General features: G+C 49.1%; 1 protein-coding gene across 3 annotated transcripts in view; it reads left to right on the top strand.

The window, feature by feature from the left end:
- KCTD13 (potassium channel tetramerization domain containing 13) overlaps positions 1 to 21,586 on the top strand; it is a 49,812-nt gene that overhangs the window by 4,409 nt on the left and 23,817 nt on the right. For 2 of the 3 annotated variants that reach the window (XM_029606959.1, XM_029606961.1), the window contains exons 3-6: positions 3,430 to 3,599; positions 9,862 to 9,951; positions 10,321 to 10,373; positions 17,575 to 17,770. In XM_029606959.1, the coding sequence (XP_029462819.1) occupies positions 3,430 to 3,599; positions 9,862 to 9,951; positions 10,321 to 10,373; positions 17,575 to 17,770 (509 nt within the window). Of the gene's footprint in view, positions 1 to 3,429; positions 3,600 to 9,861; positions 9,952 to 10,320; positions 10,374 to 17,574; positions 17,771 to 19,419; positions 19,714 to 21,586 lie in introns of those variants that run through there. The other variant, XM_029606962.1, reaches the window with a different exon arrangement.

The raw sequence follows: 21,586 nt of genomic DNA, 5'->3' as shown, positions 1-21,586 counted from the left end.
GGAGGCAGGTTGGCTTTGTTCTACAAGGAGTGGACCAAATTAACTTTGGACCAGTGGGTCCTAAATATCATAAGACACGGCTACACTTTAGATTTTGCATGGCCCTCTCTGGGAGCAGTTTCTTGTTTCCCCGTGCTCTTACAAGACAAAATGGTGTGGTACACTTTGCGATGCTCTCGCGAGCTAGGAACCATCGTATCAGTTCCTCCAGAGGAACAAGGAAAAGGCAGCTATTCCATTTACTTCATATTGTCCAAGAAGGAAGGCACATTCTGGCCCATCCTTGATTTGAAGAAAGTCAACAGGTCTCTCCACATACCACTGTTCCGAATGGAGACCCTGTGGTCGGTAATTGCGTCTGTCCACAAAGGGGAATTCCTAGTTTCGCTGGATCTGACCGAGGCGAACTTTCACATCGGAATCCGGTCCAGCCACCAGAAGTACCTGCGGTTCGCAACCTGGGGGATCATTTTCAGTTTTGTGCACTGCCCTTTGGGCTCGCAACAGTGCCCAGGATTTTCATCACGGTGATGGTTGTCGTGGTAGCGGGGCTCCGGAAGAAGGGTCTCTTGGTTCATCCTTACCTGGATGATTGGCTGATTCGAGCATAGTCTGAGGCCCTCTGTCAAACTGTGGTGCAGTGGGTTCTTCAACTCTTGAGGTCACTGGGTTTGGATAGTCAATATGGCCAAGAGTCATCTGGTTCTTTCCGAGTTCTTGGGGGCTCTGTTCGACACACATTTGGGCAAGGTTTTCCTCGCCGAGGAGCAGGTCGCCAAGCTGCAGGCACAAGTTTGTGCCTTGTTGGTCAAGCGTCTGCCCAGGGACTGGGATTACTTGCAGGTACTCGGCTCGATGGCTTCCACTTTGGAGCTAGTCCCATGGCCGTTTGCTCATATGAGACCTCTTCAGTCAGTGTTGCTTTCCCGTTTTGGATTCAGTGTTTGAACAATTTCAGCTTCTGTTTCCTCTTACAGAATCTGCATGCTCCAGCCTCGATTGGTGGCTCCTCCCAGACAACTTGCACTGGTGTGTGGACTTGGAGATTCCCTCTTGGACAGTAGTCACCACCGATGTCAGTCACTCCTGTTGGGGAGCGGTTTGTCGGGAAAGAGCGGTGCAGGGCTGATTGTCAGCGAAGGAATCCTTGATGTCAATCAACCAATTGGAGACCAGAGCCATTCAATTAGTGCTACAGGCACTTCTTCCTTTGGTGCGGGGGAAATCAGTCAGGATCCTGTCCGACAATGCGATGGCAATAGCCTACATTGATCACCAAGGGGGGACCAAGAGCCGGCCGGTGGCAATCGAAGCCCAGGAGTTGACTAGCTGGGCGGAGCTGCACCTAGACAGGATTGCAGCCTCTCACATTGCCGGTGTGGACAACATGCAAGCCGATTTCCTCAGTTGTCACTAACTCGATCCTAGGGAATGGGAGTTCTCTGACGACGCCTTCTGCCTCGTATGCGACAGGTGGACCAGGCCGAGTGTGGACTTGATGGCGATGCTTTGCAATGCCAAAGCCCTGCGGTTTTTCAGTTGGTGCCGGGAACCAGGTGTGGAGGGAGTGGATGCCCTAGTTCTCTCCTGGCCAATGAATGTCCTGTTGTACATGTTCCTGCCTTGGCTTTTGGTTGGCAAAGTGTTGCGTCGTACAGAAGCTCATCCAGGCGAGGTGATCCTGGTAGCTCCGGAATGACCGAGGCGTTCGTGGTTTGCGGATCTAGTCAACCTAGCGGTGAACGGCTCCCTGAGGTTTTGTCTACTGCCAAATCTCCTACGTCAAGGGTCCATCTGTTTGGAAAGGGCAGATCGCTTTTTCTAGCGGTATGGCTTTTGAGAGGCAACAGCTAAAGAGTAAAGATTATTCGGATGTGGTGGTTGCTACTCTCTTGCAGTCTAGGAAAACCTCTACATCCCTGGCCCATGTCAGGGTGTGGGGAGTCTTTGTCCTGGTGTGTGGAGCACAAGGTGAAGCCTACTTGGGCCTTGGTGGGGGATATTTTGGCCTTCTTATAAGCTAGCCTGGCTAAAGGTTTATCTTGTAGCTCTCTGAGAGACCAGGTAACGGTTCTGGGTTGTTTCCATGGTAAGGTATGAGGTGTAGCCTTCACTGCGCATCAGGATGTGGTGCGTTTTCTGCAGGGGGCAAAGCCTTTGCGTCCTCCGGTCTGGAGTCCTTGTCCTTTGTGGCGCTTGAACTTAGTTCTCAAAGCTCTGTGTACATTGCCTTTTGAGCCTTTGAAAAGGGCGACATTAAAAGATCTTACTTTGAAGGTTGGTTTTCTTGTGGCTATTTCTTCAGCACGGCAAGTGTTGGAGCTTCAGGCTTTGTCTTGTAGGGAGCCCTTCTTAAGGATTACAGATACAGGAGACTCCTTGCGGACAGTTCCTTCCTTTCTCCCAAAGGTGGTATCCTCCTTTCATTTGAATCAGTCAGTGGAACTCCCTTCCTTTTCAGACTTGGACCGCTCTGATCCCCAGTCTAAGGACCTGCGTAAGTTGGACATGCGGCGAGTTCTGTTGTGTTACTTGGAAGTTACAAACAGCTTCCGCTTGTCAGACCATCTTTTTGTGCTGTGGAGTAGCCCCAGAAGGGGACATAAGGGCTCTTGGGCCACTATTGCGTGCTGGTTGAAAGAGGCTATTGGATCTGCGAACATGGTTCAGGGCCGTCCGGTACCTTTGGGCACGTTCTACCCCGGCTGCAAGCGGCTTCGTGGGCTGAGTGTCAGCAAGTTTCGCCGCAGGAGATCTGTAGAGCGGCTACTTGGAAGTCTTTGCACACCTTTGCCCGGCATTATCGGTTGGATGTCCAGGCCCTGGATGCTGGGGGGTTTGGATAAGGTGTGCTTCGAGCGGGACTGTCAAGGTCCCTCTCCACGTAGGGCAGTTTTGGTACATCCCAGGAGTCTGGACTGATCCGGGTAAATACAGGGAAAGGAAAATTGGTTCTTAACCTGCTAATTTTCATTCCGGTAGAAGCACGGATCAGTCCAGAGTCCTGCCCATTTCAGAGTTGGGGAAATGGAGATTCCGCTCATTCAGTACTTATTGTTTTCTCTGCAGGTTTGTTCTGAAGGTTACAACCGGTTCTGCTTCCACTTGGGGTTCGAGTGTGGGCAGGGTTTCTCCTTCCTCTGCTCATGAGGGGGTAAAATTTGTTAATAGTTTGTGCAGTTTTTATTTGTTATGCTTGGATACAGTGTAATACTGACGGACTGTAGGTGGCACCTCGAGGTATAGGGCAGCGTCAGTCAAAAACTTCTCTGTCTGCATCTGCTGGAGGGGAGGCAAAACCCTGGAGTCTGGATTGATCCGTGGTACTACAGGAACGAAAATTAGCAGGTAAGAACCGATTTTCCTTTGGACCCTCGCCCTCTCTTCCTTTAACAACTTCCTTCTGTTTCTCTCACCCCATCTGGGTAGGCTGGATCTTGATCGATCGGAGTGGGAGGCACTTTGGCACCATCCTGAACTATTTAAGAGATGGATCTGTCTCCCTGCCGGAGACGCAGCGGGAGCTGGAGGAGGTGATATGTGAGGCTCGGTACTACCTGATCCAGGGACTGGTGGAAGACTGTCAACTGGCATTGCAGGTAAGAAGACATGGGTGTGGTGGGATAGAAACATAGAAACATAGAAATGACGGCAGAAGAAGACCAAATGGCCCATCTAGTTTGCCCAGCAAGCTTCACACATATTTTCTCTCATACTTATCTGTTTCTCTTAGCTCTTGGTTCTATTTCCCTTCCACCCCCACCTTAATGTATGATGGTGGGAGGAGGAACAGAAAATAAGGAAGATAGGTGTGGCTGCGTTTAAAATGAGCAGTGATTCCCTGTACGTACCCGGATCAGTCCAGACACCTGGGTTGTGACTCCGCACCAGCAGGTGGAGACAGAGTAAAACTTGTCGGGCTCCCTACATATAGTAAGGTGCCACCCACAGCCCCTCAGTCTTTCTCTGTCTCCAGCAGATGGGGCAGGTCCACCCACAGTCTCTGGGATCCCTGGGGTTGGAGTTAGCCAGTCAGGGATAGATAGAGAAAGAAAACAAAGGATAGCGGATTTCCTTTTTTATTTTAATTCAAAAAAAAAAAAAAGAAATTCAGGAAGTTTTTGTCAGGAAGCTCCCGTTGGAGGTGTCTCCCAGGGGGGTTGCCAGATCCTGAGGGGATCATCCTCCCCTGGTAGAGGCCGCTGCTGGGGTCGAGGACCCGGCCCCTCTGGCAGCAGCGTTGGGGGTGACACCGGGGAGCCCGGTTCACTCACCCCCGGTGGAGCCCGGAGGCCTTCAGCACCCTGGTCAGCGGACGAAGTAAAAAAAAAAAAAAAGTTTTCTTTATTTTTGCGCCGGCTCTCTCTCTCTCTCTCTCTCTCCCGCGCGACGGTTTTCGTTCGGGGGGGGGGGGGGAGCGTTTTTCTTAGTGCGGCGGCGAAAGTTTAAGTTAGTTGCTCGGCCGAGATGCCCGTCGGGGCCGCCTGCCGCGCGTGCGGTTCCGCGCGCACGCGAGTCTCGAGGGACGGCAAGTGTTCTAGTTGCCTCGCCAGAGGCGAGGGACCGTCCAGGGGCGATCGTGGGGGTCGGACCCGGGCGTCCCGTTCGCCGCCGCCGTGCGTTGTTTCAGGTCAGGAGGGGGGGCCGGATCCGTTCCCGCTTAGCGTGGGAACGGCGGCCATTTTGTCGACCGTCCACGAGGCGACCAGGAGAGCCATGGAACATGGCTCCCAGCCTCCTCCGCTCTCTCCCCAGCCTCGGTCCGCGTCGGGGGCGCCTCGGGGTGCCTCCGATGCGGCTGGGTGGGGCTCGGGGGAGGGGCACTCGGACTCGGAGGAGTCTTTTTCGGAGGATTTTAACTTTTTGTTAAAGAAACTGGCGCAGTACCAACGGGAGCGGCGCAGGCACGGGAAGGTGCCAGGAGCGGAAGATGGACGTTCTCGCTCCCGGAAGAGGTCAGCCCGCCCTAGGGAGATATCGGTGCCCCCGAAGGACAGGCGTCCGGCGCGAGGTGCGCCCCAGGACGCGGATTCGGAGTCCACTTCCTCGGAGGAGGAACGGTCGGTCTCGGGGGCGCCTGAAGGGCCCGATGATCAAGGTCCAGCGCAGCCGGGCGCGGGCAAGGGCGCGCTGACGGGGGATGGGGACGACCCCAAGGTCGTCCGCCTTTTTAAGAGGGAGGAGCTTTCCCCTCTCATTCCAGCGATCCTCGACGAAATTGGAGTGGAGGCCCCACCGGTGGAAACCCGCCAAGGGCCTAAGATGGACCCGGTGCTTCTGGGGCTCGCGGGCCCTACGGTGGCGTTCCCTTTCCATTTTTCTGCGTCCGACATTCTTTTCCGAGAATGGGACACCCCGGAGTTGGGCCTCAAGGTAAGTAAGGCCATGGATAAGCTGTATCCTCTGCCGGAGGATGCGTTGGAGCTGCTGCGGCTTCCCCGCGTGGATGCCGCGGTGTCGGCGGTCACCAAGAGGTCGACCATTCCTGTCACAGGCGCTACAGCGCTAAGGGATGTCCAGGATCGGAAGCTGGAGGTACAGCTCAAGAAGGTGTTCGAGGTATCAGCCCTAGGAGTCAGGGCGGCCATTTGCAGCAATTTTGCGTTGCGGGCTGGGCTCCGCTGGGCCCAGACCTTACAAGGGAATGCTGGTCTCTCTGAAGGGGAGGCCGCTCAGGCGGATCTCCTGGAGGCGGTAATAGCTTACAGCGCTGATGCCATGCACGATTTGTTGCGCACCTCGGCCCGGGCTATGGTGTCTGCGGTTTCAGCGCGCCGTCTTCTCTGGCTCCGAAACTGGGCGGCGGACGGTACGTCTAAGGTTCATCTCGGCGCCTTGCCTTTTAAAGGGAAGTTGCTGTTTGGGAAGCAGCTGGATGATATCATGCAGTTCCTGAGTGAGAACAAGGCTTTTAAGCTACCGGAGGACAGGCCACGACCTAGACCCAATTTCTCCACACGGAACCGTTTCAAAACAACCGTCGCCAGAGGCCGCAGAGGTCAGCTGGGGCGGGTCAATCCTTCCGAGGAGGCGCTGTCAGATCTTCCACCTGGTCTCAGTCCTTTCGGGGGAAGAGATTCAACAGGTCAGGGGGATCCTCGGCGGGATCCGGGGCCAAGTCGGCCCAATGATACGCGATTGGTTCGTTTCTCGGCAAGGGCTCCGGAGGCTGTTCCACTGGTGGGAGCGCGCCTCGAGCGTTTTTACGAGGAATGGACCAAAATCACTTCGGACCAGTGGGTGTTAGACGTGATAAGACACGGTTACGCGTTAGAATTTGCACGTCTCCCCTGGGACAAGTTTCTAGTCTCCCCCTGCAAGGCCGTAGCCAAAAGGGCCGCTGTGCGGGCAACCCTCCAGCGCCTGGAGGCTCTGGGCGCCATCACTACCGTTCCGCCAACGCAACGGGGCACGGGAAGGTACTCCATTTATTTCGTGGTTCCAAAGAAGGACGGAGCGTATCGTCCGATCCTCGACCTAAAAGGAGTCAACCGGTGCCTTCGTGTTCCCCGGCTCAAGATGGAAACAATTCGCTCGGTAGTGGCTGCGGTACGCCCGGGCGAGTTCCTAGCGTCCCTGGATCTGACGGAGGCGTATCTCCACATAGGGATTCAGCCAGCCTATCATCGGTACTTGCGATTTTGCATCCTGGGCAAGCACTTCCAGTTCAGGGCTCTTCCCTTCGGTCTAGCCACGGCTCCACGCACCTTCACCAAGGTTATGGTGGTGGTGGCTGCTCAGCTCCGACGGGAAGGGCTCTTCGTTCACCCTTACCTGGACGATTGGCTCATTCGGGCCAAATCCGAGATGGAGTGTCGGCAAGCGGTGGCCAGGGTTCTGCAGCTCTTGCGGTCGCTTGGTTGGGTGGTCAATCTAGCCAAGAGTCACCTTCAGCCCACCCAGAGGTTGGAATATCTGGGGGCCTTGTTCGACACCGAGGGGGCCACGGTATCCTTGACTCAGGACAGGGTCCTCAAGCTCCAGGGACAGGTGAGGCGCTTGCTAGCCCTACGATGCCCTTTGGTCCGCGATTACCTGATGGTCCTGGGTTCCATGGCGTCGACACTCGCCTTGGTGCCCTGGGCTTTTGCTCATCTGCGACCGTTACAATCAGCGTTACTTTCCCGCTGGAGGCCGGTCTCGGAGGAGTTCCTGCGCCCGCTGCCTCTCACGGACCGCGCCAGGGCCAGCCTGCAGTGGTGGCTCTGCCCCAACCATCTGACGTGCGGAGTGTCTCTGATCCTGCCCACCTGGACGGTGGTCACGACGGATGCCAGTCTCTCGGGTTGGGGAGCGGTCTGTGGGGGGCGCTCGGTGCAAGGTCTGTGGTCAGCCCAGCAATCGCAGTGGTCCATCAATCGGTTGGAAACCAAGGCGGTGGGGCTGGCGTTACAAGCTTTCCTGCCGTGGATACGGGGGCAGGCGGTACGAGTCCTGTCGGACAATGCCACCACGGTAGCCTATATCAACCGTCAAGGCGGGACAAGGAGTCAGCAAGTGGCGGAGGAAGCGGCTCAGTTGATGGGCTGGGCGGAACGACACCTCAGCAGCATTGCGGCGTCACACATCGCCGGCGTCGACAACGTCCAAGCGGACTTCCTCAGCCGGCACCGCCTGGATCCAGGGGAGTGGGAGCTACCGGAGGAAGCATATCATCTCCTCTGTGCCAGGTGGGGTCGCCCACGTCTGGATCTGATGGCCACCGCGCAAAACGCAAAGGCTCCGAGGTTCTTCAGCCGTCGGAGGGAGCGGGGCGCGGAAGGGGTCGATGCCCTCGTGCTTCCTTGGCCCACGGACGTGTTGCTCTACGTGTTTCCCCCGTGGCCTCTGATAGGCAAGGTGCTCCGACGGATCGAGTTGCATCCGGCTGCGGTGATACTGGTGGCGCCGGAGTGGCCACGGCGTCCGTGGTTCGCAGATCTGCTGCGGCTAGCGGTGGAATCTCCGCTCCGTTTTCGGGGAGACGCGACCATTCTTCGTCAGGGACCCGTTTGTTTGGAGGACGCGGATCACTTCTGTCTCGCGGCTTGGCTTTTGAAAGGGAGCACCTGAAGTCCAAAGGGTACTCCGAGGCAGTGATCACCACGTTGTTGAGAGCTAGGAAACAGTCCACGTCTTTGACCTATATGAGGGTCTGGACGGTTTTTGAGGACTGGTGTAGTGCTCACGAGGTTAACCCCATTCGGCCTGCGGTGCCGGAGATTCTCGCCTTTCTTCAGGAGGGTCTCTCGAAGGGGCTGTCCTGGAGTACCCTGAAGGTCCAGGTGGCTGCCCTTGGTTGCCTGCGAGGCAAGGTCCAGGGAGTGTCCCTGGCGGGCCATCCAGATGTGACGCGGTTTCTACGGGGGGCAGAGCATCTCCGCCCGCCGGTCCGGAATCCGTGTCCCTCCTGGAATTTAAACTGCGTGCTTTCGGCTCTTTGTGGGTCGCCGTTTGAACCGGTCTAGCGTGCGACTTTGAAGGATTTAACTCTGAAAACAGTGTTTCTGGTCGCTATTACGTCCGCTCGTCGGGTCTCGGAGCTACAAGCGCTATCTTGTAGAGAACCATTTTTGCGTTTTACAGAGACGGGTGTCTCTCTGCGGACTGTTCCTTCCTTTTTGCCCAAAGTGGTGTCGTCTTTTCACTTGAACCAGTCAGTAGATCTTCCCGGGTTTTCGACCGTGGATCCTCAGGCCAGGGATTCGAGGGAACTGAGGAAACTCGATGTGCGTAGGATTCTAATTCGTTATCTAGAAGTTACGAATCCTTTCCGGGTTTCCGATCACCTGTTTGTTCTCTGGTCGGGGGCTCGTAGAGGGTCGGCGGCTTCCCGTGCCACGATTGCGCGTTGGCTCAAGGAAGCGATTGGTTCGGCGTATCTTCTGCAGGGCAAGTTGGCACCCAAGGAGCTTCGTGCCCATTCGACGCGGGCGCAGGCCACGTCTTGGGCCGAGGTTTCTAGTGTGTCCACCCAGGAGATCTGTAGAGCGGCAACGTGGAAATCGTTGCACACTTTCACGAGACATTACAGGCTGGATGTCCAGGCAGCTGAAGCTCAGGGTTTTGGGGCGAGTGTTCTCCGAGCGGGACTCTCTGCTTCCCACCCTGGGTAACTTGGCTCTGGTACATCCCAGGTGTCTGGACTGATCCGGGTACGTACAGGGAAAGGAAAATTAGTTCTTACCTGATAATTTTCGTTCCTGTAGTACCACGGATCAGTCCAGGCTCCCGCCCGTCTGTGTTCGTAGTTTTCTGATAGAAAGAGAGAGAGTCTGCTCTGTTGATTATTTAGCCATTGTAGTTTGCAGTTTTTTGCACGTTGTGTTCATGGCCCTGAAGGTTTGTCGGTTCCAGCTCAAGGGGCTGTTGTGAATTGGCCTCAGTTTTTTGGGGTTTTTTTCTAGTTAGCTAGTTTTGGCTTTTATCTGGCTTTGACATTACGTGCGACTGAGGGGCTGTGGGTGGCACCTTACTATATGTAGGGAGCCCGACAAGTTTTACTCTGTCTCCACCTGCTGGTGCGGAGTCACAACCCAGGTGTCTGGACTGATCCGTGGTACTACAGGAACGAAAATTATCAGGTAAGAACTAATTTTCCTTTAGTCATCCACTTTATTGTTTTATATAAACAAACAGTGCTAAGAATAAGAGCCAAAAGTCAAGCAGGTGACCTGTGTGTGGAGGTTCTAATGGTTTGATTCCATTACATCAACATGATTATGAAGAGGCTTTATTAACATTCATTATTAAGCACAGAGGGTATTCAGCCAAGCAGACTGCTTGTCTTGCTGTCAATGATGCATGCACTGTACACATTGTTATACGTTTCCCTCCTTCTGTTTCTCTCTGTCCCTTTTTATCTTTCTTCTTGTCTCTCAGCAAAGAAGTGAAGGTTATGACCCCCTGTGCCTGATTCCGATGGTGACCTCAGCAAAGGAAGAACAGAAAATTATCACATCATGTGCTAAGGTGAGAGAAAAAGATACAGGGCAGGAACATAGAGAGAGCAGGCAGAAACACAGTCCTGTGTTTCTCATCCTCCTTAAAACATTCTTTTTCACTCAGAGCATAGTTAAACTCTGGAATTCATTGCCAGAGGATGTGGTTACGGCAGTTAGTGTTAACTGAGTTTAAAAAAAGGTTTGGATAAGTTCCTAGAGGAAAAATCCTTAAACTGCTGTTAATTAATAAGCAAAAGTAGCTTGTGATTTATCTAATGTTTGGGTACTTGTCAGGGTCTTGTGACTTGGATCAGCCAAGTGGGCTTGATGGACCCTTGGTCTGACCCAGTATGGTGTATCTTTTATGTTTTTATTTTACTTTTTTTTTTTCTCTTAGCCTGTGGTGAAGCTTCTCCATAACAGGAGCAACAATAAATACTCATACACCAGGTGAGAGCATGCACAGGAGGGTCTCTTGGGGTATCTGTATTGGCAGTCACTTCTGTTAATCTCACACTTCTGTATTACCCAAAACTTTTCCTGAATTGTTTTCATAGTAACATAGTAGACCATGGCAAATAAAGACCAGATTGGTCCATCCAGTCTGCTCAGTTGAGATTCTTCCACTTTGGATAGATGAGCATATAGATTTCCCATATGCAACTCAATACCAACCCCCACCCCCCTCACAATCACACACACCTCCCTAATGTTGTCTTTTACTTGTCCTTTCAACCTTTTACCTACCACTGCTTTTCATCTGTCTGTCATGCTCAAAGTCTATTAAAAGTGCTGCCCTACACCTCCTCCACTGGTAGATCATCTTCAACTTTGATACTTAACTTCAAAACCCAGGACCCCCTTCTCAGTGCATAAACACACAAAATTTGTGGTTACAATAGCCTTATTTCCTTGTTCGTACCCAGATCAGTCCAGACTCCTGCATTTTGCATCCCTGCCAGCAGATGGAGACAAAAGTTTTCACTGATGCTGTACATAACCCAGTATGCCACCTGCAGTCCCTCAGTATTTCTGTGTCTCCAGCAGTTCTGGTATTTACAAAAATACAAAGTTAAAAAGGAGATAGTCTTTCTTCCAGGAGGTTGCCAGGTTCTGGTGGGACCATCCCTCCTGGTCTGAAGTGGACAAGCTGGGGATTGATGACCCTTTTAATGCGCTTGTCCAAGAATCCTTGGAGTGCAAATCTGGTGGTCCAGATCCCTCCCCTTCAAGAGGCTGCTGAGGCAGCTTGGAAACAGCTGGGGTCCCACTGGCAGCTCTACCTTGCAGTCTAATGCAGGACAGTATACTTTTCTTGTTTGTCGTGGTGTAAAGTTGTATTAAAAAAAAAACTAGATAAAAGACACTTAAGCTTGGGGAGTTTCGTGCTTGTGGCTGTTATTTTTAGCTGTAGCTCTGCCTCTGAAACCTCTGGATCTGCAGGATTTTTGCACCATTTTACAAAGTCTAATTTTTTTCAGGCATTGATTACTGTAATGCCCTTTTTGTGGTCCTTCCTGTAAAAACTCATTGAGGGCATTTGTAAATGGTTCAAAATGGTGCCGCCACGATCCTTACTGGGACCTTAATTGAGTGAGCATATTATTCTAGTTTTGTTTTCACTTCACTGGCTCCCTATTTACCTGAAGTATTTGCTTCAAGATTGCTGTATTGGTGCATAAACTGTTAAACAATGTTTCAGCTCCTTGGATTAGTGCTATCTTATGTGTTTATAGTGCGTCATGCGCTTTGAGATCCACTCAACAGAACCTGTTGGAGGTGCCTTCCTCTCATCTAGCTCACTTAGATGAAACTCAGGCCTGGGCCTTTTCTGTTGCAGGTCCGTTATACTGGAACTCGCCTCCTTTGTATATACATTCTATAACCTTGACAAAGGCATCTAAACAGGCCTTAAAAACATACCTATTTAAACTGTTTCCTCAGTTGATCCAGCAACTCATGACCCGGGAGTGGGATACTCCGGAAGCAAGTCTGTGAGTGGGTAAAGCTATGGATAAGACCCTGGAGCTCCTCAAGGTCCCGAAGGTGGATGCTTCGGTCTCTGCGGTCACCAAAAGGACCACCATTCCAGTGGCCGTAGTGGCAGCCCTCAAGGACCTCCAGGAAAGGAAGCTCGAGGTCCAACTTAAACGCATATTTGAAGTCTCTGCTCTGGGGATCCGAGCGGCCATCTGCAGCAGCCTCGCACTTAGGGTGGGCTTGAGATGGGTTCAACAGCTCTTGAGTGTCAGGGACCTTCCTCCTCAGGAGTCAGCTCAGGCAGAGTGCCTAGAGGTGACGGTGGTCTACGGGGTTGGAAGCCTTATGATCTCCTTCGGACCTCCTCCAGAACTATGGTGTCAGCTATATAGGCCAGGAGGCTCTTATGGTTGCACAATTGGTCGGCAGATGTCTCCTCAAAGATGCAGCTTAGTGCGCTCCCTTTCAAGGGAAAATTCCTCTTTGGTGAGGACTTGGAGCAACTAATCAAATCTCTGGGTGATAATGTGCACAAGTTGCCAGGCCGAAGGTGTCTAGGGGGGTTCCCCCCCGACCCGCTCTTGCTTTAGGGGCCAATGCATTTTCGCCAGAATAGAACAGTGGGCATGGGCCAGCGACAAACTTCGGGGAGGTCTCAGTCCTGGTCGCATTCCTTTCGCGGTCGTCGAACCAGCCGAGATAGCCCCAGCCAAGGAGCCCTCGTGGCCAAATCTTCGCAATGAGTTGCGGCCAGCCCATTCCTCCGTGCCAGTCATCGGGGGACGATTCTCCCTTTTCTTCAAGGAATAGGCCAAGATAACATCCGACCAGTGGGTACTCTGTATCATTGCTCACGGCTGTGCTTTAGAGTTTGCTCATCCTCTCCGAGACCTTATTCTGATCTCTCCGTGTGCCTCCCCGGGGAAATAACAAATAGTTCATCACACCATCAACCGGCTGGAGTCCCTGGGGGCTATTGTTCCTGTTCCATTGTGGGATGTTATTCCATTTACTTTGTGGTGCCGAAGAAGGAAGGGACCTTCCATCCCATTCTGGATCTGAAGAAAGTGAACAGGGCTCTCAAGGTCGGTTATTGCGGCAGTGCTCAAGGGGATGTTCCTGGCTTCTCTCGATGTGACAGAAGCATATCTATACATAGGTATCCATCAGGATCATCAGAAACTTCTTCACTTCATGACCCTTGTCCTGTATTTCCAGTTCTGCGCTCTTCCTTTAGGTCTGGCGACGGTTCCATGTACTTTCACCAAGGTGATGGTGGTAGCAGCGGCCCTTCACAAGGAAGGGATTCTAGTCCACCCATACTTGGATGACTGACTCGGTCGTGCATAACTTACAATCCTTTGGATGGGTGGTCAACCAGACCAAGAGTCACCTGCATTCGTCTCAGATCTTGGACTTCTTAGGGGCCTGGTTAGTTTCCCGGGTGGGCAAGGTCTTTCTCCTGGACGAAAGAGCCACCAAGTTGCGGTCTCAAGTTCAGCACCTTCTGGGGACACTGGTTCCCAGAGTCTGGGATTACTTGCAGGTCCTGGGATCCATGGCATCCACTCGGGAGTTGGTACCGTGGGCGTTTGCTCACATGAGACCCTTGAAGAGGGCATTGTTGTCCCGGTGGCATCCTATGTCAGCGGAGTTTCAAGTTCCCTTACCACTCACAGAGCCTGCCAGGTCCAGCCTTTGTGGCTGGTGCAAGAACACTTAGCATGTGGAGTGGATCTCGAGGTACCTCAGTGGGTGATTGATTGTGACAATGGATGCCAGTCTCATTGGATAGGGAGCTGTGTGTCAGTCTCATTTGGTCCAGGGTCAATGGTCTCCGGAGGAGGCAACGTGGTCAATCGATCGTCTCGAGATGAGAGCGGTGCGCTTAGAGTTGCAGTTTTCTCCAGCTCTTGCGCAACTGGGTGGTGTGAGTACGGTCAGACAATGTAATGGCAGTGGCCTACATCAACTGTCAGGGCAGGACCAGGAGTCGCCTGGTGGCCACGGAGGCAGCTTAACTTATGGACTGGGCGGAGCAGAATCTGACCATGCTGGCTGCATCGCACATAGTGGGGACCAACAACATGCAGGTAGAATTTCTGAGCTGTCTGAGGTTAGACCCCCAGAGAATGGGAGCGCTCAGACGAGGCCATGCAGCTCATCTCTTGCAGATGGCGACACTCAAAAATGCCAAGGCCCCACGCTTCTTCAGCCGCCAGAGGGAACACAGAGGGGAAGGGGTTGATGCCCTGGTCCTCCCATTGCTGAAAACAGTCCTGCTTTATGTGTTTCCTCCGTGACCTCTGATAGGAAAGATTCTTCAGAGATTAGAGGGTCATCCTGGTCTGGTGATTTTGGTAGCCCTAGAGTGGCCCCGAAGACCTTGGTTTGCAGACCTGGTCAATCTGGCAGTGGACGGTCCCCTGCGCCTGGCTTATCTTCCGAACATGCTGTGGCAAGGCTCCATATTTTTTGACCAGGTGGATCTCTTCTGTCTAGCAGCCTGGCTATTGGAAGGAGATGGTTGAGGAGTAAAGGCTACCAGGAGGACTTCATTACTACCCTGCTTTGGGTTTGCAAGACGTCTATGTCCTTAACTTATGTCAGCTTTCGATTCCTGGTGTGAGGAACAGAGAGTTGTTTCTCGTTATTCCTTGCTGGCCCAAATCCTGGACTTTTTGCAGAAGGGCCTCACTAAGGGCTTGTTGTTTAATTCCATTAGGGTTCAGATGGTGGCCCTGGGGTGCCTCCGATGCAAGATTCAGGCTTTGACCCTGGTGGCTCATCCCAACATGGTACATTTCCTTCGCAGAGTGAAACATTTGAATCCTCCAGTTCGTCAGGTGTGTCCTTCATGGAGTCTTAATTTAGTCCTTAAAGTCTTGTGTGTAGCTCCTTTTGAACCTCTTAGGAAGGCATCGTTAAAGGACTTGACTCTGAAAATGATGTTTTTGGTGGCGATCTGTTCAGCTAGGAGAGTGTCAGAATTGCGAGCTCTCTCTTGCCGGGAGCCATTTTTGCGTATTTCAGATTTGGGAGTCTCTTATCAGACTGGTTCCCTCTTTTCTTCCGAAGGTGGTTTCAGCTTTTCACCTGAATCAGTCGGTAGAATTACCAGCCTTCCCTAATGCTGAAACAGAGCCAGCTCATGCCTGGGAATTGAGGTGCTTGGATGTCAGAAGGGTCCTCTTGCGATACTTGGAGGTTACTAACTCTTTTTGGTTATCAGATCATCTCTTTGTCTTGTGGAGTGGCCCTAAGAAGGGCCAAAAAGTGTCTAAAATGTCTATAGCCCGCTGGCTGAAAGAGGCCATTGCTTCCGCTTATATTTGCTGCGGACATGCGGTTCCGGAAGGTTTGAAGGCGCATTCCACTCAGTCTCAGGTGGCTTCCTGGGCACAGAATCAGTTGGTTTCGCCGCAAGAAATTTGCAGGGTGGTGACCTGGAAATCTCTGCATACCTTTTCCAGACACTACTGTTTGGACGTCCAGGTTTTGGATGAAACCAATTTAAGCTGCAGTGTCATTCGAGCCGGACTCTCCAATTCCCACCCCAGATAGAGCAGCTTGGGTACATCCCAGCAGTCTGGACTGATCCAGGTATGTATAGGGAAAAGAAAATTGGTTTTTTCTTGCTAATTTTCATTCCTGTAGTACCATGGATCAGTCCAGATGCTCACCCATTGGGGGTCTACAGTTTCTAGGGAATCCACTTGCACTGCAGTATTCTTTTTGGAGTTATTTTTGTGCTCGGAAGGAGGGTATAGGAGTATCCTCATCCTACGCGGACAACTCCAATGTTACAGCTCTAGTGTATATAGTTGGAGTTAATAATTCTTCTTGGTCCTTCACTTGACATATCTTTGCTTCATAAAGTTTAATATTTGCTTGGATACTGTTTATACTGAGGAGCTGCAGGTAGCACACCGGCTTAAGAGGGGATACTCTCAAAGTTTTTCTCTGTCTCCATCTACTGGAAGGGAGGCAAAACCCAGCAGTCTGGACTGATCCGTGGTACTACAGGAACAAAAATTAGCAGGTAAGAACCAATTTTCCTATAAAAGTTTTATTATGGAGTTTTGTAATAAATCCCATAATCACCAAAATTAGTGAGGCTGTTGTACAAACAAAATCCAGCTCAGTTGAAGCTCGGGTTTTATTCATTGTCCCCTCCATGCAGGTTACCCTAGACATCTTGGAAGCCTGACGCAGGCATACTACTGCCATTTAGAGTTGTAGCCACCACTCTATGCAAGTTGTCCCATTGTCTTCTTAGAAGTCCAATTATGTTGTATTACTGCTGAGCTAGCAGTTATCCCTGTTATATCAACTCTCTCCAAATTATACTGATTGATATCGCTTCCTTTAAAATGTGCTCTGCTAATAGTAACGCTATTGAAGTTAAATCACTTATATAGACTCCTTTAGGGGTACATTTTCAAATATGTAGTCCGGATCTACATGAGTAATTAAAGAAGTTATGCAAATAAATTAGTTGAATCTGCACAAGTGGATTTTCAGCTACATTAAAAAAAAAAAAAAAGGATGTTCCAGGGTATTTCAGAGGCATGGCTGAAAACCATACATGACTATACATTTTTTAAAAATTAAATATCAGGGTAATTTTCAAAGGGATGTCTGTGCATAGAACAGTTTTTCACGTGCAGAAGTGGCCTTTTACAAAATTGTCTGCCTGATACGCAGGTAAACTTATGAATGTATATCATGTTCGCCTGTCAGGTTACCTGCATAGAGTGGAGGCATTCTCCTAGGCATTTAGCAGGGAGGAAGTCCCCTCTTACTTTCCCTTTGAGAACTGGTTGCAAAGTCCATGGAGAAAAATACCTGTGGACTTTACACCTACCTGCATGGTTTGTAAAATTACCCTGCAGTTGACTGATGTTCTTTACACCTTGGCTTGAACCGACTTTAAATTGTGTGTGCTTTTCCTCAGCACAACAATCTGGTCTTCAAAGACAAACTGTGTGAGCACTTTGTGTTTGAATGCCAAGTTGCTTTGTGCAGGCTGAGAAGTACCTGCATGCTTTGCGAGTTAAGTGCCATATGGAAAATGTACCTGTTAATGTGTACTTGGTTAGTATTGACTCCTTTGGTGTCCGTTCCCAGCTCCCGTGCTGCTGAAGGGGCAATGTATAGTGTTTGGGTGATAATCAACTACTTATTATCCTGTGATTTGTTGAAAGCATAGGGGGGTGAGGATAGAGTTTCTGGGGTCGAAGCAGCAGTGCTGGCAAAAAGTTTTGAAAAGTAATATTTGTCTGCATTTGCTGATGACATATTAAGTGTTTATAAAATGCATTACGTGCTTCTCCTGCTTAATTACTTTTGTTATTATGAATTTCAGTAAATACTTCTGTTTTTCTGCTTCTTGCTAATTTCAAAAGAGACTTTGTTTCCCACTGTCTGCCTCTCTCTCTTTGTATCTGGCTCACCTCCTCATGTTATCTCTCTTTTTTTTTTTTTTTGGTCTCTTTCTGTGCTTTGCTCTAGTGAATGTCTGTTCTCTTAACATCAAACCTCTCTTAATACACTTGTTGCTGGTGTGACTAGTACTGTGCTATGGAAGGGAAGCAAAGATGCCTGATGGTAATGAGGGAAGACGACGCAAGGCTGTTCTCAGTGCCTTCCTTCCTTCCTCCCCTCACAGTAACTCGGATGACAACCTGCTGAAGAACATCGAACTCTTTGACAAACTGGCCTTGCGCTTCAATGGCCGTGTCCTCTTTCTCAAGGACGTCCTGGGGGATGAGATCTGCTGCTGGTCCTTCTATGGCCAGGGGAGAAAGATTGCTGAGGTCTGCTGCACTTCCATCGTTTATGCCACGGAGAAGAAGCAGACCAAGGTGGGTGAAGGGAAAAGGGGGTCCTTAAGAGAGAATCTTAGGAAGATAGGGGGGCCTCCATAGGTTATCTACTCTATTTGGAAGACAGTTGGAATGGACCTCTGGAGATCAGTTAGAATGACAGAGAAATACGACTGGAAGGAATCTCAGGCGATTGTCAGCAGCTCATATATGGCTAAAGCGATTCCAAAAGACATTACCCCAAATTTTCAAAGTGGATCTATGTACATTAAATTTTCTTTGAAAATTCCTACCGGTGCACGCCTGCATATACATGCAGGAACTTACGCTTGCACCTGAGCAAGTGTAATTTCTGTATGTACATTTGTTCGCTAACTTTAGAAAGTCGAAAGTATGTACGTAAATGAAGTGCGCTCCCCAACTCTGTCTCCTGGAATGTTAACATGGGGAAAAGTATGTGCGTATTTCTCCAACACAACCCCCCCAGATAATTTTCAAAAGCCTATTTACATGCTTAACCGGGGTTTATGTGTATAAATCCATTTGAAAATGCCCCTGATAACCACCTTAAAACTTTTCCAGAGGTGTCTTATCTTGTTCAGCCCTTCCGTCTTTAGGCAGGATCCACTGGTACCTAAACTTTCCCAGGCAAATGTTTTTGTAACCTTCTCTTAAAACGCTCCAATAATGGAGATTCCACCAACCCCTGGCTCATTTGTTTCAACACTTAACTATGCTTACAGATCGTTTCTTTTTTTCTTTATCTCAACCTTTTTCCCTCCCACTGTGATCTAAGCCCATTACTTCTTTTTTTTATTTTTTAGATTTAAATTTTTCTGTTTGTTAAGAAATTGGAGTATCAGCCTAATGGTTAGAGCAGCGGGTTGTGAACCAGGGAAGCCAGAGTTCAAATCCCGCTGCTGCTCCTGGTGACCTTGGGTAAGTCACTTCACCCTCCATTGCCTCAGGCACAGACTTAGGACCTGATTTACTTAAAGCATTTTCCCCAGAGACCCAGAATGGGAGAAAAGCCTTAGTAAATCAGGCCCTTAGACTGTGAGCCCTCTGGGGGCAGGAAAATACAGTATCTGAATGTAATCCGCTTTGAAGTGCCTGAAAGGTGAAATATAAAATTTAAAACAAAAATAAAATAGAGAACTCATTCATACAGTTCCTTACAACAGGGAAGACAGTGTTCAAAACCATTTATCCAGATCAACAGGGTAAAATTGCCTGATTAAAAACTGTCCTCTTTCAATGCCGATAAGTATGCACAGGCTTCCATAGCTCACGTGCTTTTAGCTGCAGGAAAAGAGGTATTCTGGGGTCATGTGTAGGTCAGGGAAGGAAAACGGCGGGCATATGTTTGATATTCAAATATATGCATGCAGTTTCTCTTTGACAATTTTCCCGAAGAAATCTGGGTCAAAACCACCTGTATAGTTTGTAGCCATACAGGCTGTTTTTGAAGATTGCATCAGAAGTACAGATTGTTACATACATATACAAACTTGCTCTCCCAAATTTATAACAAACAATATTTTCAATATTTTATAACAAAGATAAACCTTCTTGATATTTATTACCCCATCAAACATTTAATAGGTTCTTATATTGTACTAATCATTCTTACTAGGTAGAAAATGAACAAAAGCAGTGTTATGTCCTGCCTCTTGTTTTTTTTTTAGAATCAGATCTACAACTTCCCCATAATCCATGCCACCATGCTGGGAAAGAAGATAAAGATTTGTTTTCAAGAAAAATGACTAATCTTGTTTATTTTAAAAATGTATTGCTTACCAAATCAAAAACTGCTTGAGGTGAGGAATAACAAAACCAAATCAACATAATACACATAGTTAATGCATTACAAAGTCAACCACAAAGTAAGCAATGTAATATACGCTAAAAAAAAAACTAAGGCTGATAAATCAGGCAAGCAATATCAATAGTTGGACAACCTAATAGTAATCATAGTCAAATAAGCAATAATAAACTAGACTCATAAATCGGTCAGCAGCAATGGCCATACAAATGGAATCTACCTCATCTCAAATGATAGCCACATTATTCCCAGAAGAATACAGAGGATACTAGAAATGGAATCGGGATGTATAGTTTGTTTAGCTGGTGTTTGTTAATTAGATGTTGGATAAGAGAAACAAACTATAAAGTAGATACACAAACAGTTTATAAAGCAGACATAAAATACTCTTTTACTCTGCAGCGATATATGCAGAATTGTGGAGAATGCAGTTTTACTTCAATGTTCAGTTCCTTTTTTTAGCTTCTCCTCTGGTTCTTAGGATAAATTGTGATACACTGGTTAATATAATCTCCCTTAATGTTGAGGGGAGGGTATCTATGCCTCTAATAAGAAAAATATTTGAATTTTAATACCAGTTCTGTTCAGTATCTTGATCAGCGATATTGTGGGGGGGTTACAAGGTAGTTTGTCTTTTTGCTGATGACCTTAAGATCTGCATCAGAGTGGACGTACCTGTGGAATAGACAGAATGAGAAGTGACCTGAGAACTGGAAGCATGATCAACATTTTGACAGCTAGAATTCAATGCTAAGAAGTGCAGAGTTGTGTATGTAGAGTGTAGGAGCTGTACATGACGGGGGGGGCGAAAGACTGATGTGCATGGACCAGAATGATAGTATCTAATGATCTGAAGGCAGCGAAGCAATGTGACAAGGTGGTGGCTAAGGCCAGAGGGATTCTGGGCTGTATAGACAGGCATAACCAGAAGGAAAATGGAGGAGATAATGCCCCTGTATATGTCACTGGTGAGGCCTCACCTGGAGTCTGCTCAGTTCTTGAGAGCATATCTGAAAAACAATAGACAGGGCAAAGTTCTCCAGTCAGAAGCTCAAGGTGGGAGCTTCCAGTTCTGCAGGTTCTTTCTTCTCCTTCCCTCCAGGAGGGAGCCTCATTGGTTTGTTAATATGAAATCAAACTGAGAAAAGGAAAGAGACTACTGAGCTTGCCTGGAATTCATGTTGCGCGTGGTCTTAAGGAATTCTAAATTTTTGTGATCCGTGAAAACCTGGGTTTGATGATAACCCCTTCCAGAAAATGAAGCCATAGTAAAGATGGCAGATAAAGACCAAATGGTCCATCCAGTCTGTCCAGCAAGCTCCTCATGGTAGTAACTGCCGCTCCATGCAGGTTATTCCCCCATGTTCCCCTTTTTTTCATTTCCATCATCTAGTGTTTAGCGATCTGCAGTATCTATCCCATGCCCTTTTTAAGTCATTTACTGATTTCGTCCTTACCACCTCTTCCGGAAGGGCATTGCAGGCATCCCCTACCCGTTTCGAGAAGAAATATTTTCTGATTTTGGTTTTGAATCGTCATCCTTGTAGTTTTGATTTTGTGACCCCTAGTTCTACTGTTTCCTTTCCAACAGAAAAGGTTTGAAATTTGAGCATCATTAATACCTTTCAGGTATCTGAAGGTCTGTATTAATCTCCCCTGCACCTCCTCTCTTCTACAGTATACATATTTAGATCCTTCAGCCTCTCATAAGCCTTCCAGTATAGACCCACACCATTTTGGCTGCCTTTCTCTGGACTATTTCCATCTTTTCTTCATTTCTTTTGAACTGGTCTTTTGAAGTGGTCTCCAGAACTGAACATGGTACTCCAAGTGAGGCCTCACCAAGGACTTGTCAAGGGCATTATCACCTCCTTTTTCTTACTCTTTATCCCTTTCTCTATAAGGGCCAGCATCCTTCTGGATTTAGCTATCGCCTTATCATATTATTTTGCTGTCTTCAGATCACCAAATGCTATTATACCAAGGTCCCTCTCCCAGTCCGTGCACATCAATCTTTTGCTCCTCATCGC

This window comes from Rhinatrema bivittatum, chromosome 6, assembly GCF_901001135.1.
Source record: "Rhinatrema bivittatum chromosome 6, aRhiBiv1.1, whole genome shotgun sequence".
Classification (NCBI taxonomy): domain Eukaryota; kingdom Metazoa; phylum Chordata; class Amphibia; order Gymnophiona; family Rhinatrematidae; genus Rhinatrema; species Rhinatrema bivittatum.
Note: the sequence above shows the minus strand (reverse complement) of the source record. Positions and strands in the feature narration are given on the sequence as shown.